Source organism: Oryza brachyantha, chromosome 4 (assembly GCF_000231095.2).
Source record: "Oryza brachyantha chromosome 4, ObraRS2, whole genome shotgun sequence".
Taxonomy (NCBI): Eukaryota; Viridiplantae; Streptophyta; class Magnoliopsida; order Poales; family Poaceae; genus Oryza; species Oryza brachyantha.
This window is the reverse complement of record NC_023166.2, coordinates 20,591,759-20,608,534: the sequence shown is the minus strand read 5'-3', so window position 1 is coordinate 20,608,534 and position 16,776 is coordinate 20,591,759. Positions and strand designations below refer to the sequence as shown.

Here is a 16,776-nt window from a genome sequence, read left to right as displayed (position 1 = left end):
TTACGAAGTGGTAAAAAAAAAAGAGCATCCATTGAGGTATTAGAATTCAATTTTTTTTTGTATAATCGCAAATATCTCGTGAATCCCACGACTCGACAAAACACGGGAGCACGGTGCGGCCGCGCGAATATACTCCACTCCGTTGTCAAGTCCAACGACTCGCAACTTCTCTTCTTCCTTCACCCTCCCTCGCCACCACGGTTGCCGCTCCCATTTCCGCGCGGCGCAAAAACTTCCCCCTCAAAAAATTTCTGGTCGCGTCGGTGCCATGGCGGCGGTCGCCTCCGCCTCCCCGCTCCCCGTGGCGCGCCGCTCGCCGGCGCCGCCCGCCTTCCTCCCCCTCCGCGCGCACCGCCCCCGCGTCGCGTGGCAGGGCACCGTCGCCACCAGGTACGCCGCCCCCAACCCTATCCCGTGCGCGCGCGCGCGCGCGCTTGATCCCCCCATCTCGCCCACCCTCCTCGTACCCTTTGCTTATGCGTTTCTGTGCTTGAGCCAGGAGGGTTTTCCGCGCCGAGGCGATGAAGGTGCAGCGGGAGAAGGAGAAGACCGAGGTGGCCGTCGAGGAGTCCTTCCCCTTCAGGGACACGGCTCCTCCTGATGGAGCCGACGAGCCGCTGGTCACCGCCGAGGAGAGCTGGGTGGTTAAGCTCGAGCAGTCGGTGAACATTTTCCTCACGGTAATTTCAGGCAGATTTATTCAAAATTCAGGCCTTGTGGATGGTTTTACATCCTTTTTCTGTCTGCAGGAGTCCGTCATCATGATACTTGATGGATTGTACCGTGACCGCAACTACGCTAGATTTTTCGTATTGGAGACGATTGCTAGGGTGCCGTATTTTGGTGAGGATCTCGTCTTACATGCCCGCTATGGCCGGCAGGTCTCTCAATCTCGCAATATGCAAGTATGGCTCTTACACAGTACTGCCCTAGTGGCTGTTGTTTCACTGAGTGACTGGTTGACTATTGAACAGCATTTATATCGGTGCTTCACATGTATGAAACTTTTGGCTGGTGGAGAAGAGCTGACTATATAAAGGTGCACTTTGCTGAGAGCTGGAATGAGTTTCATCACCTCTTAATCATGGAGGTGTGTCTCTAGTTTCTCTCTGTCTGCCCATTAGATCTTCCTTTCAATCAGATGCCATAGTTTTACTGTCCTTTTAGATTATGGTAGTTGCTAGCACATCCTGTTCTTTACTTCTCTGTACCTGAGTATAATATATAAGGTAATTCAGCCTACTTCCAATTGAAATTTTAGCTAATTTTTTAATGTCCTGGCTCTGATCTTTGACTTTCTTACTTTATTCCTCATCTTGGTTCATTTCAGGAATTGGGTGGCAACTCTTTATGGGTTGATCGTTTCCTTGCACGGTTTGCTGCATTCTTTTACTACTTTATGACAGTTGCGATGTACATGCTGAGCCCGAGAATGGCATGTAAGTGCACCTATGAATTGCCAATTATGAAGTAAATGTTTTATCTTTTTTATTTCCATGTCTTTTCTGTAATTATAATGCTTGAAATCACTTATCTTATGTGCAGACCACTTTTCTGAATGTGTTGAGAGGCATGCGTACTCAACCTACAACAAGTTTATTAAGCTCCATGAAGGTAATAAAACGTTAATGGACTTGACATTTCTCCTTTTGAGCAAAATTTTATCAAGAAAATCCTCTTGTTTCTAATGCTTATGGAGGTGATGCCAAAGTTTGTAGCTCATGCCAGTATCTTTAAACCTGAAGGACTAAAGACATTCTGAACCACTTATTAGTTCTTACTCGGCCATTCTTGAACAGTTTTTGACATCTATCTGGGCACTGGGTGTTGCAAATTCTTTTGATCCCAATTTGTTTCCAGTTCCATGATTTCAGATGTTTGTTTATTTTTAACAGAGGAGTTGAAAAGGCTACCAGCTCCTGAGGCGGCTTTAAACTATTACCTGAATGAGGATCTTTACTTATTCGGTTAGCTCTCATGTTGGCTTGTTCATAGTTAGGGCATTTGTGCTCAATAATCATTATTATCTGTACCCTTTGCTTACATGGTTTGTTTTTCCAGATGAATTTCAAACAGCAAGAGTACCATGTTCTAGGAGACCTAAAATCGGTATAGACGCCCTTCCCTCTTTCCTTACAAGTTTCCTTAGTTAATCTTTCAGAAGCTTGGCTCTTAACATGTTATCTGTAGCATGTCAATTCATCTCACTGATCCATCTGATGAGGTCACTAAGTCATCAGAAAAAATCCCTACTAGACAGTTCTAATTTAAGATTCCTCCCCATCAAAGTTTTTCAACTATATATAGATGCTGTGTTCACTGTTGCTCACATCCTGTTGCAGATAACCTATATGATGTATTTGTCAATATACGAGATGATGAGGCAGAACATTGCAAGACCATGAAGGCCTGTCAAACACATGGAAACCTTCGCTCTCCTCATTCCATACAAAACTGCTTAGAAACTGATACCGAATGTGTAATACCTGAAGATGATTGTGAAGGTATAATGGATTGTGTCAAAAAATCCCTTGTGAGTAAAGAGTGACCGACCATACATTATAAGGCATCATAGTCTCATAGAATAGAGTTTTGATCATTCGGTTTCTTTTTCTTCCAAAAGTTAGTAAACAGTATATTCTTTACGTCATTGATGATCCTTCAGAATAGGCAATATGTATTCCAATAAAAATATAATATATTCGTGAGATAGATGTTGTACTGCAAGGTATTGGGTTCAGTGTGCTGTGGTTCTATGAAACGCTGGGTTACTTGCTGCTTCGTATATTCACAAAATCTACTCTGCGAAGGGCTCATGATCAGCACAATGTGAATTGGTGAAGGCGAGAGGCAAACTGACTGTAGTATTGAAGGCCGCAATGCGAAATGAAAATTCAATCATGCTACTGCGTCATCTTTAATATTTTTCTGGAGATTTATTTATCGTTGATTTGGACAAATACCACTGTTACATCTCAGGCAAATTACTGTATCATCGTTTCCGTAATCTTATCCATAGCACTAGGCATAATGATAATGCCTGGTAAGATTAGTTATGTATGTGTGTCTACCTAAGCGTATGTAGGGAAGCATTATGCAGCAGAGCAGGCCAATGTTTCGTTGCTCACATTTTGCACACTTTATCGTCTTTGCATTCGGCCTGCAGAAAAAGAGCACACTAATTCACAGGCAGGCAGTAAAAGTCCAGACGAGATGAGCACCGTGACAAAAAATTAAACACAACTTACTGCTTGTTTTCTGGACTCCATTATCTCCTCTAGTGGAGGTCGACCTGTCATACATCACAGTAAGAGAAATCACCAACGTATTCAGATTTTGTTTTTTGCATACTTTGTTGACATATGTGCTTCATTTTCATCTGATTGCTAACAAAATAAATAAAACGAGAATATTGTCAGAGCACACAATGATAAATGATAAACGTTACACCAAACCTGTAATTTGCATACGGTATTTGGCCCACACACCATATATTGCATTTGCTATTGCAGCTACCTGCAGAATATCAGAATGAGACAAGTAGAAGTATAAGGCACTAAAAGTTCAGACAGGGAGGCCAATTTATTTATTCATTTTAAACAAACTGTACTCCACAAATCTCTAAGTTGATTAGGTGAATTTGCCAGTATATATGAACCATGAAGCTAAAAGGTAACTTTGTGACATCCTGTTATTTGCTTTGTGTTGATGTGCACTTACAGGCTCATACTTAGTAACAGCATAAACCCAACCAAGTCCCACTTCCTCATACAACCTTCTAAATGCCTGCAATAATAACCATAGTTATTATATAAAACGGCATAAAACATAACAGATATTAACATAGGAATTATGCATACGTTCCTAAGAACATCTGTTTTCCTTTTAAAGAGTGGCTATTCAGAGTAGCAGCATTACATGATCGACAAAAACTAATTCACATCCTGTCATTTCACCAAGCAGACAAAAACATAGCCTGCTGAAATACAAGGTAATAGCATATACTCATACTAGTTATATTGGGCGGCACTGCAGTATGGATTATTTGGAAGCTTTGATTGAAGTCAAACTAACATAGAAGTTCAGTTATTATCGATTTCATCTCACAAGGTCAGCAGAATTACTGCAATATATGACAATAAACTCTACATGCAATATTTCTTGCATGTTATCAATAAACAGAATGATGAGTGACACTGAGTTTTTGCTTCCTTAGCATCAGTATACAGGCAATCATGGTATTTATAGTAAGATCAAGCACACGCCTAGTTTATTTCTCTCATTAGTAAGATCAAGCACACGCCTAGTTTATTTCTCTCGTTAGTAAGATCAAGCACACGCATAGTTACGACATAACCCAACGGTTCATCTGGAAGCATCTTCTGATTTTATTTTTATTTTCTTAAAAAAGTAAATCCTGAATTTCTTTTGTAGAGGACAGTGGCACTGTCATACCTCAACATCTGTGACTACGGTTCCATCTGAAAGTATAGCATGTATCCTCCCCATGGCCTGAAAAAAAAAAAACTTCAGGTGGAAAAGAGAGGACAAACAGGTGCATATATTTACAAAGTTGGCCACATAATGTAACATTATGATGAATGATTTCATGAACAACTTGCTAATTTAGCACTGCCTAGGTACTAAATACAGAAATAGCTGGAGTATTTGGGCCAGTAGTATTTTCACATCAAACAAATCATGAAAATATGAAAGAACAATGTACGTGATGACCAACAAGTCAATCTGTAGTTACAAGAAATACGCACAGTTTCATAATCAAGGTTCTGATTGTCCTGTGGAGAATAATCTTTCGAGCTTATGTCAACAAATTTTATAGCTCCATAGGATTTGTTTCTTTCCCTCAGCATGTTTACCTGTAAAGACATGAGTGGTAAGGATGAATTTAGTTTCTGCTGCAAAATAAAACTAATATTAGTCTGCATGGCTGTGATGTTTTCCCTGTAACTTCAACAACATCGCACTTTATAAATAAGAACAAAGTATGCAAATATTCAGAAGGTACTGCTTCATAGTATTTGTATTTCAGCTATCAGTGTTCAGAACTGATAAGCTTCATGTGACCATGTCATAGTTTCAGATGTCTCAACCAAAGTCTTTCATGCGGATTTAAAGTAAGCTAAACTGCTAGCAGCAATTCCCAGGGAAAGAATAAAGCGTGATGGGGGAAGTATAAGATGACGTCAGAGAATTTCTAACCAGGAGTACATATTTAGAACAAGCCATATTTTGTTTATTTGAGAACATAACAGTCACGGGGTAGATCAACAAGAAACTTATCCACATCATGCTTGATTGGTGTGACAATGACTTGTTCTCTTCATTTGTCCTTGCCAACTATTTGTGCATTCATTTAACATTCACAATTTGCAGCTTTCACAAATTAGTTATCACACCAGTCAAGCACTCTCGAGTATTGAAAAACAAAATGCTGTACTCATTCTATGGTTCTTCTAAATTCTAAAGCAAGCATTATCTTACTATACAAAAAGTCCTAGCAATCATAGACTACGCAACCAACCTCACGCATACATAGTGGACAATCACCGTCATAGAGCATCTTGATCCTCCAATTTTCAGAAGAATTTCCCCCATCTTTTAATCCTGATGTCGGGCCTACTTTGACATCAGAGTGAACTTGACATCTGAAACCTGAAGCACAATTCAAGACATCACAGTTATTTAAGCTATATAAAATTCACAAACTAAACAACGAAAAATCGACGCCGTTTCGGTATCTAAGGATACACAGAGCATAATATCCCACTATTCTGGGTATACTTCCTGAATTCCACAACTCCAAGGACTTGAAATTCTAAACGAAATGCAGAGAATCGAATGCTCTGAGATCACTGATCTTGCTCCTCACCGTACATCGGAGCGCGGCGGCAGGCCCAGGGCGCCGCCGCGGAGGAGTCCCACCGCCCCGGTGGCGGGAACCTCGCCGCGGCGCGCGGGCGCGGTCGCGCGCGGGGCAGCGCCGCTCCCATGCGGGCCAGCGAGCTCGCCATCGGTCGATCGATCACCCGCGGCCTGAGCGAGCGAGCATGCGGTGCGGTGAGCGAGGTGGGTTCGGGGCGCAGCGGTGGCCGGCGATTCGAATGGCTCCCTCGCTGGTGGCCGGCGTTGCGCCACCGTGACGGCTTGCGTCTTCCCTCCCTCGCACTCTTCTCTCCGCAACCGCCAGTTCCCCCCACCTCCGTGGTCTCGTTTTAACCGTTCGATTAGCACGCCGATGATGCCATCAGCCAGCCTCATGTTTCGTATATCTTTCGCTTTTAGTTGTGTGTCTTCTTTTTCTTTTTTCCTTTTACGAAATACAGTGCCATACAAGACTCTTATAACATGTACGCATAGAAATACTGTAAACGCAAATGTATCGTGCCCTTATAAAAATCTTTGAAGACCGATAGGCATATCTTAAAAATAAAAAGATCACTGTGATGGATACAACGTCAATCACCAAGAGCGTCATCTTTTCGCCTGTTGAATGATTTGTAAACGAATAATAATTTATAAATATAACTTTATTATACGTGTTTTTAGCCGTGTAGAAGTCAAGACTAAAAAATAAGCGGCGATGAAAAAAACCTGAAATTAACTCTAAATTTAATATTTAACATTTAAATTTTGTCTTATAAGTATAAGCAGCAAAAAGACGAGGTTATAAGTTATGTTCAATTTGTTTTAGTTTGGATCTTGATTTCACACTATTATTGTCATGCAATCACACATTTTTAAAAAATATAGGTCATATTTCCTCCATTTCAAAATATAGCTATTTTTTATCAACACGTGGTATTCAAGATGCTACTGACATAGTATCTATCGAAATATGTTATTTTAAATAAGATTGCTCCATACGACGATAGTTTGTTTAATGAAAATTTTAGTAAAATTGTGCTTACATGGTCGACCTTAAAATTTAAAGTATTTGACTTAGCATCGTTTTTAAATGCTACTATATTTTGAAATTCATATAGTAATACATTTAGCTAAGACTGCAAGGGTACTTAACCTTTGATTTATTTAGAGGATTAAATGAAATAACATACTTACAAACAAAAATTAATTTGTGAATAATATATATATATTCTTAGTAATTTAAAAATCTAACCTAGAAAATTAAATACGATAAAAAATCACAAAATTAACTTTAAATTTAAGTTTAAAATTTTAAATCTTAGTATAGACGAAAAGACGATGGCGTGAGCGTCACAAGGCACATTTTTTAGGCTTCGACCTGGCAATACCTTGAGTGATACATACGCATGCCATTAGTATCACACAACAAGAAAATTGTCTATCCTACTTTTTTATGTATATATCCATCAGTTACACAATATGTATCCTTTAAAAAGCAAAAATATTTCACGGTTGTTTATGTACCTTTAAAAACCAAAATTTGATTTTGAGCTATGTTAAAGAATTGAAAAAATCATGAAAATTGACTGTCTCCTACTCACTCTCAAAGTGATAACAATTAATGATAAGCATCATTGATTATGTAAGAAAAATATTCCATGGTTGCTGATATGTGTGGGGTTTGTTAGCATGTGTGTGGTTTTCTTAATGTTTTTTCAATAAAAGATGCACTCCGTGGTACATGCAGATGAATTAGTAGTGTAAAATATGAGTGTGGAGTGCATATAATTTTCGCTTATTCCCATTTTAAACTTGTCAAGACGCATAAAATCTAGGGTGGAGGTTTGGCTGAGACGATCGACGATAAAAGAAAAAGAGCATGCAAACCATTAGCATATAATAAAATAAGTATCAATAATTACTCACTGAAAATATAGATTGAATTTGACACTACCATCGTGTTAACCGGTGCGTAAAACTTAAAAGTGGGTTAGCATATAATTAATTAGGGGTCCCAATTAATTAACTAATAGATGTAAAAAACTTGAAAATTGGATTCATATGATTTTTAAATAAAAATTTTAATACTATTATTTTTGTAAAAAAATATCAGTTCGAAAGACGTGGTTGCAAAAAAAAAAGAGAGAATAGGTGTTGGGGAGGCGGCTGTATTACGAACATAGTTACATAGGTAGTTAGTGTTAAATCCTATATTAGGTACAAGCATTTTTTTAGAACAGTGAGTATAAAATTAAAAATATAACTATTTAATTTGTTTAAAGAAAATTCTGTATTAAAAATCTTCAAAAATCACACCTTTAACGGCTTGCGAATTTGTCCGGGATGATCCAAAGAGCATAAAAAGCCGGACATAGGTTGTTTGGTTAGGTGCGCGAGTATATCGCACCAAGTCACCAACTACCAATTGCTTTCAAAACCATAAATTTGCTGGTTGCTTAGACATGCCTCTCAAACACACTATTCGACTGGTCCAGTGTTTTTCTCCCCTTTTTGAAGGCTTTCCTGAAAGGCTGAAATTACAGAAACAAAAATATGGTGCACATAAGAAAATTGCAAAAAACTAGTACTACTATTTATTTTTCTCAAAACCAGCTCGCCCTAAAATGTCTTGGAAATAGCAATACCGCACAAATGGGCCCCACGCCACGACGGGCCCACGTCATCCGGCGGGCGAGCCAATCGCTCTTATCCAGATCGCCGTCGCTGAGAGGGCCATATGTCCTCGCGGCTTCAACGACTGGAGATTCACACCACCCCGCATCGGACGGCAGCCGATGCTCCTGCGCCCTTCCAGAGATCTCCTCTCGTCGGAAATAAAAACGTCACCTGATGGCACGTCTTGCACCGCCCTACTAGAGGTCTAGACAACCTTCCGGTCCATCTCGACCGTCCATAGTGAGATCGACGGCCCCTGCACGTTGCGGGCACAGATTGGCCATCCGATGCAGCACCGGTAGAGTGTACAAGCGCGACTGCACGTGCCATCGTGTCCGTTCGGCTTTGCATTTTGGGCATAGAACCTCGCGAAGTTTCCATTTTGAATCAGTGTCCTCCTCCAGTGTGGTTTCGGGAGAGAATTTATGGAGTGAGGAGTCGTATGTAAATAGTATGAAGTGGAGGGGGTTTTCTGCGAGGATAAACATCGCCGGAATTCCTCGCGTCGTTTGGATCAGGCAGGAGAGAAAACCAAGCGAACCCCGCGGAATTCGTTGGGCAGCGGGTGCGGGAGCAGTGGAGGAGTCGGGCGTGGAGGGGAGCGAGGAGGATGAGGAGAGGTATCTGGATGGATTGAGGAATCGAGCCCTGCTCCGGCCGCCGCCGCCGCCGCCGGACGATCCTTACCCCCGCCTCTGCACCCGCACCCCGTACTTACCCCCTCCATGGTGAGAGCCGAGAGAATTCATTGTTTCAGTCCCGTCGTTTTCGTTGCATCTGGCGCTAGGAGAATTCTTGATTCCTCTTGGATGCTTGAAATTTATCGAATTGATGGCGAATTCGTAGAGAGGTTGGTGATTTGGGAGGTCTGCAGTGGAGGAATTTGAGTGAAAAAGTTGCGGTTTTTGTTGTTGTTGGTTCGCAGGCGTGATCCGATGATAGCAACAAGGGCGCTGCTTCCCCTCTCGCTGACAGCGTCGGCCTCCGGCCTGTACGGCGCGCGCACCAAGAAGAGGAGGAAGCTGCCGCTGCTGCTGCCGCTGCCATGTCCCCCAACCTGGAGAGCCACATCAAGAGCCAGGTGCCGGCGCTGCTCCTGAGGCGCTTCTTCGGCGCGGGGCGGCGGGATGAGGCCAAGCACCTGCAGCGGCCGCCGGTGCCGCCGCCGCCGGCGGGGAGGCGGCGGGTGTTCGTGCAGACGGAGACCGGGTGCGTGCTGGGGATGGACCTTGACCGCGGGGACAACGCACACACCGTCAAGCGCCGCCTGCAGCTCGCGCTCAACGTGCCCACCGGCGAGACGTCGCTCACCTTCGGCGACCGCGTCCTGGAGAACGACCTCTCCTTCATCCGTCCCGACTCGCCGCTGCTGCTCACCCGGAACAGCATCAACCGGAGCTGCTCCACGCCGTGCCTCTGCCCGGTGTCCAAGGACTTCGAGCACAAGGATCGCAGCGGCCTGGTCGAGATGCTCGGCTGCTCCATCAGCTGCGCCCGCGTGAAGCGCCTCGTCGACGACGTGGTCACCGCCATCAGGAGCGGCGTGGATCCGGTCCCCATTGGCAGCGGCCTTGGTGGCTCCTACTACTTCAGGAACATCGCCGGCGACAGGGTTGCCATCGTGAAGCCGACGGACGAGGAGCCTTTCGCACCGAACAACCCGAAGGGGTTCGTCGGGAGAGCGCTTGGGCAGCCGGGCCTGAAGAAATCTGTCAGGGTTGGAGAGACAGGGTTCAGGGAGGTGGCGGCGTACCTGCTGGACCATGATAATTTTGCAAATGTTCCTCCGACGGCGCTGGTGAAGATCACGCACTCAATTTTCCATATCAACTGTCCGGTGAACGGAGGCAGCCCGGCTCTGCCTCATGATCAGAACCAGCAGGTTTCCAGCAAGATTGCTTCGTTCCAGCAGTTCATCGCGCATGACTTCGATGCCAGTGATCATGGCACATCGAGCTTCCCGGTCGCTGCTGTTCACAGGATCGGCATACTGGATATCAGAATTTTCAACACTGATAGGCATGCTGGTAATGTGCTCGTGAGGAAGCTTGATGGTGGCACCGGTCGTTTTGGTTGCCAGACTGAGTTGTTTCCAATTGATCATGGCCTGTGCTTGCCGGAGAATTTGGAGGACCCTTATTTTGAGTGGATACACTGGGCTCAGTCATCGATCCCGTTCTCAGAAGAAGAGCTCGAGTACATTAGAAATCTCGACCCAATGAGGGATGTGGCAATGCTACGCAGGGAGCTTCCTATAATCCGCGAGGCCTGCCTTCGTGTTCTGGTGCTGTGCACAATATTCCTCAAGGAGTCTGCTGCTTCTGGGCTTTGCTTGGCAGAGATAGGTGAGATGATGACCAGGGAGTTCAGAGGGTTGGAGGAGGAACCGAGCAAGCTGGAGGTTGTCTGCATGGAAGCCAGGAGGAAGTTAGCTGAGTGGGAACCATACTCTCCCATGGTTGAACAAGGGGAGGGCATGGATTTCCAGTTCTCAATGGATATATTAGGAGAATACAATGATGTGATTCGGTCGCCAAGGTTCAATGGCTCAGGAATGAAGGGGAATGGTTTCAGAAACCCTCTTTCAAAGCTTGTGGAGAGCATCGATGAGGACAATGATGATGATGATGATGGTCGAAGTGAATCTTCCACTCGTTCATCTGAGCGTGTCCCTTCTGGAGGGTTGAAGCTTCCCAGTGCTGACAAATCTAGTGGCTCTAATGGCAGTGTGCATGCTCTGAATAGGAGTGCAGATGAACAGCTTCCATCAAGTGTTTGCTTTGTCAGGCTGTCGGACATGAATGCAGAAGAGTGGAGTATATTCCTTGAGAAGTTCCAGGAGCTGCTGAAAGAAGCTCTGCAGGAGCGTGCGGCTGCTGCAGGACAGCGGATGAAGCAACGGCTGGGCACTTCCTGCAAGTTTTGAGTAGGACCATAGAGCAGCAGAGAAGAAAATAATGTACTGCTTGCTACATGTGTTGCTTATGGAGTGAGTGCATAATGGAGATATGCTCATATGATAGATGCCTACAGCTCTGTGCAAAGTTGCCTTGTAACTTCTTAAGTTATGTTCAGTAGAAAAAAGCAGGATGGTCGTGGGTGTGGAGAAGAGCTATGCATGTTGATTAACTATGTTAAACAAGTGCTTTAATAAATGCTTGCAACTTGTGTATATTGTGTTAGATGCCAAATATGTCACTGTGATACTTGGCTGTTGCTGAACATTCTTTCTGATCTGGGATGTACATGCTCTTTCGATGTAAATGTTTACCTAGTGTTCTTTTATGCAGATGTTTTTACCTTCCTGTTTTGAACATAGAAAGCTCTGTGTTATATGAGCTGCAAACGTGCACTTCTGTTGTACTAGATGTTTACCTAGTGTTCTTTTATGACAATGCTTGCATGCTCGAGTATATTGGAGTATTGGATGTCAATTTGTCTTCATTACATTCTACGGCGCAGATAAAAAAAAATCAGGAATTTTAGCTCATAGATTCAAGTTTCCGCTCTATCTTAAGCACAAGACGATCAGCTCATCAATTTCATTTTTATAAATTTGAAGTATTCCGTATCTGATCAGATTAAAACTGTCTTTTTGGAGTGCATAAATTAATTTGGTAACATTTTATGAATGATTAGTAAAAACATCTTGATTCAGGGTCAATTAAGTCCCAAAGTAAATCTTGAAAGAAATTTAAACAAGAGTATCAAATAAAATGCTTCATCAATGATGCATAAGGTGTACCTGTATTTTATTTTTTGAATTTCTACACTGGTACTCCATATCTGATCAGGTTAAAACTATCATTTTGGAGTACATAAATTAATACTCCAGTCCTCAGTTAGAAGAATACACAGCAGAGTATCTGCTATGTTCACAGTTCAGCCAAACCTATCCTTAAGAGTATCCCAACAACTCATCTAAATTTGGTATCCATATCTTCATTTGGATCATCTAAAACAATTTTATCTTTCATATCCCTTTATACTCCAGCAGATCATCTATATATGGCATCCTCTATATCTATATGGAGGATTGGAGAGAGAACATCTAAATATAGAGTTTCTCTCTTCTAATATGGATGTCATTATCCTCTATATCTATGTGGAGGATTGGAGAGAGAACATCTAAATATAGAGTTTCTCTCTTCTAATATGGATGTCATTATCCTCTATATCTATGTGGAGGATTGGAGAGAGAACATCTAAATATAGAGTTTCTCTCTTCTAATATGGATGTCATTCAAAAATAGATGATGTGATAGATATTCTTCTAGAGCTCAACTTTTACTTTTCATCCTCTATTTCTAGGATAAAGGATAGGATGGATTAACTGTTGGGATGCTCTTATCTGCTAGGGGGAATATTGCCTTCAGTTCAGTTGCTTCTGTTTTGAACAGGAAATAACCAGGTATGCCAATAAAATTAGATGAAACTATATCATTGATAAACACATATTTGAAAGGCAGGCATTTGATTTATAAACACGTAGATAAAAAAAACTAATAGGGATATTACCTGTTTTAAAGAGAGCACTTAGCAGTGAATGGCAGTTCTATCACAGTAGGTTCACAGCAATTCATACGAAATGCACTCCCGAGTCTCAAAACAAATTAAAAATAATATACTCTCAGGACCAACTCGAGTTATGCAATCTGTATAGCTGAGCAAAAGTTGACCCCATGCATAATATAACTGATAACTACTCCTCAAGCACGGATTCCATATTCATAGCATAGACCTTGCATAATCCATTTTAGCCAATCAACAGCATGAATGCATGACTACAGGGGGGAAACTTATTTATGCCGTGTCAACTCAAACTGTCCACTGGAAATAGTGTCGTTACCAAGAGTATGCTGCTTTTCCTAGAACAGTAAAAATGGAAACAAAATTTTAGTGTGGACTGTTCTATAGAACATTTGCAGGACTGTAATGAGAAAAGCCGACTCAGTGATCTAAACAGAGGCATCAGAGTTGCGATCTTATTTGAGGGTCACAACTCTAGTAACTGAGTTTGGGTTTACATTTTTAGCACATGAGGTGAAAAGTCAGATCTGCATTTGCACAACCATCTATATTTCCATATGCAATCAGTCAATTTGAACGGTCCTTTTCTCACTCCAGCACACAGTAACTGAAAACATTTAACAATGCATGCAACTATAGTGGTCTGCCTCACTGAAGTAACAATATAAGATTAAAGTCTCACTGCACAATATTTTGACCTTCAGAAACACCTCAGTCACTGGTGCGTAGTAATGAAAACTGTACTGTGCTTGGGAGTGGGTATACTATATAGGCATACGAAGCCTGAAAGTTCCATCCTCTATGTGTTGTGTTCACTTTTAGGGAGTCATTTTTTCCTTGTACAACACTAGACTTGCATAAAACTTGTGGTGTTGTATAGCGGTACAGACCAGGGTGAAATGCACAGTTGATTAATGGAACCATCTACCACTCCCTCAGGAACCAATATATAAGCCTTGACATTACTCAACCAACCAAACACCATATCAAGTTCTCGACACATCCAGCTCCTAATGAGACAGCTAAACCAATCATATAGCTTCAATGAACTATTGAATGCTACTTAAATTATCATGAACCAATCAACATAGAAGATAGAAGAAGAAGAATCATTATAACAGATCTAATAATGATGAACATTACTGTTAGAAGGCTTAAAGTTATGGAATTGACTTTTTTTTTTCCTGAAGGAGAATAATGTATTCAACACATACAGTTTTATGAGAATGCAGTGCTATGATCAAGCATGGAAAAAACATTATCACAGATCTAACTGAATTCTGGATTCCAGATAAAGTAACAACAAACTGAAATTGTGCTATATTTCAAGTAGAACTGCATGAATCAAGTGAAGATACTCATTCATTCCTTCTCAAACAAGATGCTAATGATTTTCATTTAAGAGATGAAATGGAATATTTTACAATTCAGGGACTTGCTAACAAAATGGGAATGGCAACAAGCGGACCTCCATTTCTGATGATACTCCCTTACATATAGCCTCATCCAGCATTGTCAAACAACATAACTTCTCAGGTAATGACGGATTGATGGATCTCTAGTGGCATGATTTGACAATATTGGCTACTCAACTCTTTGTTAAAATGTTTTGAAGTACAGTCTCAAGGAAGAAAAGACTGTTGATCCTGGCACTTGATACAGTTTGTAGCCGTGCTCCAATAGAAAAAATATACTGGATTCAGATAATGAACCCAGAAGCATTTGAGCTTGAGTCTTCGAAACTCATCTCTACCACTGTCAATAGATCCATGCGTCAAATCTTGGCTCATAAAAGCAAATCTGGCTATTGCACAGTTGACTTGCACACCCAGCAATCCACGACCAAGCCTTCTTATCCACATCGTATAGAAGACCTTTCCCTTGGTTCCACGATGTGAAACAGATCAAGTTGTCCTGCCCAAAGCACTCAAACCTTTCAGCAGACAACCTAAGCAAAGCCCTGAAGTACTTGGGCGGCATCCTGCTTATCTCTACCCAGACTGTCCTACCATGATCAAGCTCCCAGATCCTCATACTCTGAAGCGTGCTGTATAATCCAATCCTCCCCACCAAGAACAACCGCGTTCGAGCTCCTGCCACTAGATATCCATCCAGCAGCGACCGTGGGAATTTGGCTGGTATATGCTCCCAATTGCCCGCATCCACTCTATACATCATCAGCCCCAGTGGCGAGAGCGTCTCCAAATACAGCCTGGAGTCACAGAACGCCATCTTCGACGAGCACAGGTTCGCCGCAGGCATCATCTGGTGCACTGACCATTTATCCTCTTTGGAGTCATAGACCTCAGTGGGGAGCGTCTTGTCCCCATAGACATCACTCGCGGCGATTACTTTAAACGACCGGCGCTTCTTATCCGCGGCGAGCACCAGCTGCCGCTGCTGATTGTAATGCATGTCCGGCAGCACCCGCCAGGTCTGCGTGAGCGGGTTGCAGACAACAGTGCGGAATCCGGCGCCGTCGAAGCCGGAGAAGCAGACGAGGCCCCCCGATGAGCCGACAAGCCAGAGGTCCCAGGCGGGGAGAAACCCAAACGGGAGCTTGTAGCGGGCGCGGAGGGGCAAGCTGAGCACGCTGCACTGCGGCGGTGAGTGCGCGGCGCCCCTCCAGAAGGTGAGAAGGCAGGGGCCATGGGAGGGGACCCCGGCGTGCGCGGCGAGGAAGGCGGGGTCGTGGAGGATGGAGTCCCAGCGGCGGGAGACGGGGCGGAGGCGGAAGAGCAGGAAGGGCGGGACGCGGGCGAGCACCTCGAGGAGGAGGTCGTCGGGGAGCGCGGCCCAGACGCTGGGCTCCATCGGAACGTCGGCGTGGAGGAGCGACGCGGCGGCGGCCGAGGGTGCCTTGATGGAGGGGAACGTGGCGGCGGCTGGCGCGGCCGTCTCCTCGTCGAGCCCCCGCGGCTTGGTGCTGCGGATCGCCTTGGGCGGTCGCGACGGGCTCGTGGGCCGCGCCGCCCGCGCCGCGGCCGCGGCCGCGTCCATCCCGCGATGCCCCGCCCGCGAGATCGGCGAGGGGGAATCCCAAATCTGGGTGATTCGAAGAGGAGCAGCAGCGCCTGCCTGAGTTGCAGGCCGCTCCTCTCTCCCTCCCCTCTTCTTCTTTTTTTTTTTTTTTGGGGGGGGGGGGGGGGGGGGTGGGATCGATGTAGTAGACGTCCACTCTCCTCTCTTGGAGCGTGAAGGCAAAGCGCAGCTGCCAAAACGGGGAAAGACTATTCCAGCGTCGGGGAAATGGATTCACAGACCGACTATTCCAGATTCAGTGAGAACCAGAGAAGTTATCGTCCCTTTTGTTTATACTTAAACCTAAATTAAAATGTTTAATTTTAAATTTAGAGTTGATTTAGGTTTTTCTCTAAAATATTTTTTGATTTTAACTTTTAGATCACTAGAAAAATATATGTAAGTTTTGTTCATAAGTTATTTTATTTTGCAAATATGTCGAGAAAAAAAAACCAAACAATCACCCCTATAAAAACACGCTCTTGTCGTCGTCCGCCTGAGCCTCCATACACCCGGAGAAGCCAGCGAGTGAGCGCGGGGCCGTGTTCGTGCACCACATTCCTACCTCTACGCATCAGGAATAACTGGTTTCGTATTTGGTATCTGTTAAATGTTATCAATTGCTATCAGACGACATTAATTGATATTACTGATATCTAATAA

General features: G+C 43.5%; 4 protein-coding genes across 4 annotated transcripts; 2 read left to right on the top strand and 2 right to left on the bottom strand.

The window, feature by feature from the left end:
- Positions 1–177: 177 nt before the first annotated feature.
- On the top strand, positions 178–2,887 carry LOC102707579 (ubiquinol oxidase 4, chloroplastic/chromoplastic). The gene is made up of 9 exons (XM_015836816.2): positions 178–390; positions 500–680; positions 750–843; positions 975–1,090; positions 1,331–1,439; positions 1,546–1,614; positions 1,896–1,967; positions 2,062–2,109; positions 2,343–2,887. The coding sequence occupies exons 1-9, from the start codon at positions 269–271 to the stop codon at positions 2,546–2,548; spliced, it is 1,017 nt and encodes a 338-aa protein (XP_015692302.2). The 5' UTR covers positions 178–268; the 3' UTR covers positions 2,549–2,887.
- Positions 2,888–2,916: 29 nt separating this feature from the next.
- Positions 2,917–6,226, bottom strand: LOC102699503 (uncharacterized protein At5g50100, chloroplastic). The gene is made up of 8 exons (XM_006653796.3): positions 5,891–6,226; positions 5,543–5,673; positions 4,770–4,877; positions 4,456–4,512; positions 3,721–3,786; positions 3,456–3,516; positions 3,249–3,292; positions 2,917–3,160 (listed from the first exon to the last, which is right to left on the bottom strand). Exons 1-8 carry the CDS (start codon positions 6,030–6,032, stop codon positions 3,125–3,127), a joined length of 645 nt encoding a protein of 214 aa, XP_006653859.2. The 5' UTR covers positions 6,033–6,226; the 3' UTR covers positions 2,917–3,124.
- Positions 6,227–9,028: 2,802 nt separating this feature from the next.
- LOC102707304 (phosphatidylinositol 4-kinase gamma 6-like) lies at positions 9,029–11,753 on the top strand. The gene is made up of 2 exons (XM_006652925.3): positions 9,029–9,290; positions 9,488–11,753. Exon 2 carries the CDS (start codon positions 9,608–9,610, stop codon positions 11,486–11,488), a length of 1,881 nt encoding a protein of 626 aa, XP_006652988.3. The 5' UTR covers positions 9,029–9,290; positions 9,488–9,607; the 3' UTR covers positions 11,489–11,753.
- A 2,641-nt stretch (positions 11,754–14,394) lies between these two features.
- Positions 14,395–16,221, bottom strand: LOC102707024 (F-box/kelch-repeat protein At5g15710). Its single transcript, XM_006652924.2, has one exon. It carries the CDS (start codon positions 16,090–16,092, stop codon positions 14,851–14,853), a length of 1,242 nt encoding a protein of 413 aa, XP_006652987.2. The 5' UTR covers positions 16,093–16,221; the 3' UTR covers positions 14,395–14,850.
- Between the last annotated feature and the right edge of the window lie 555 nt (positions 16,222–16,776).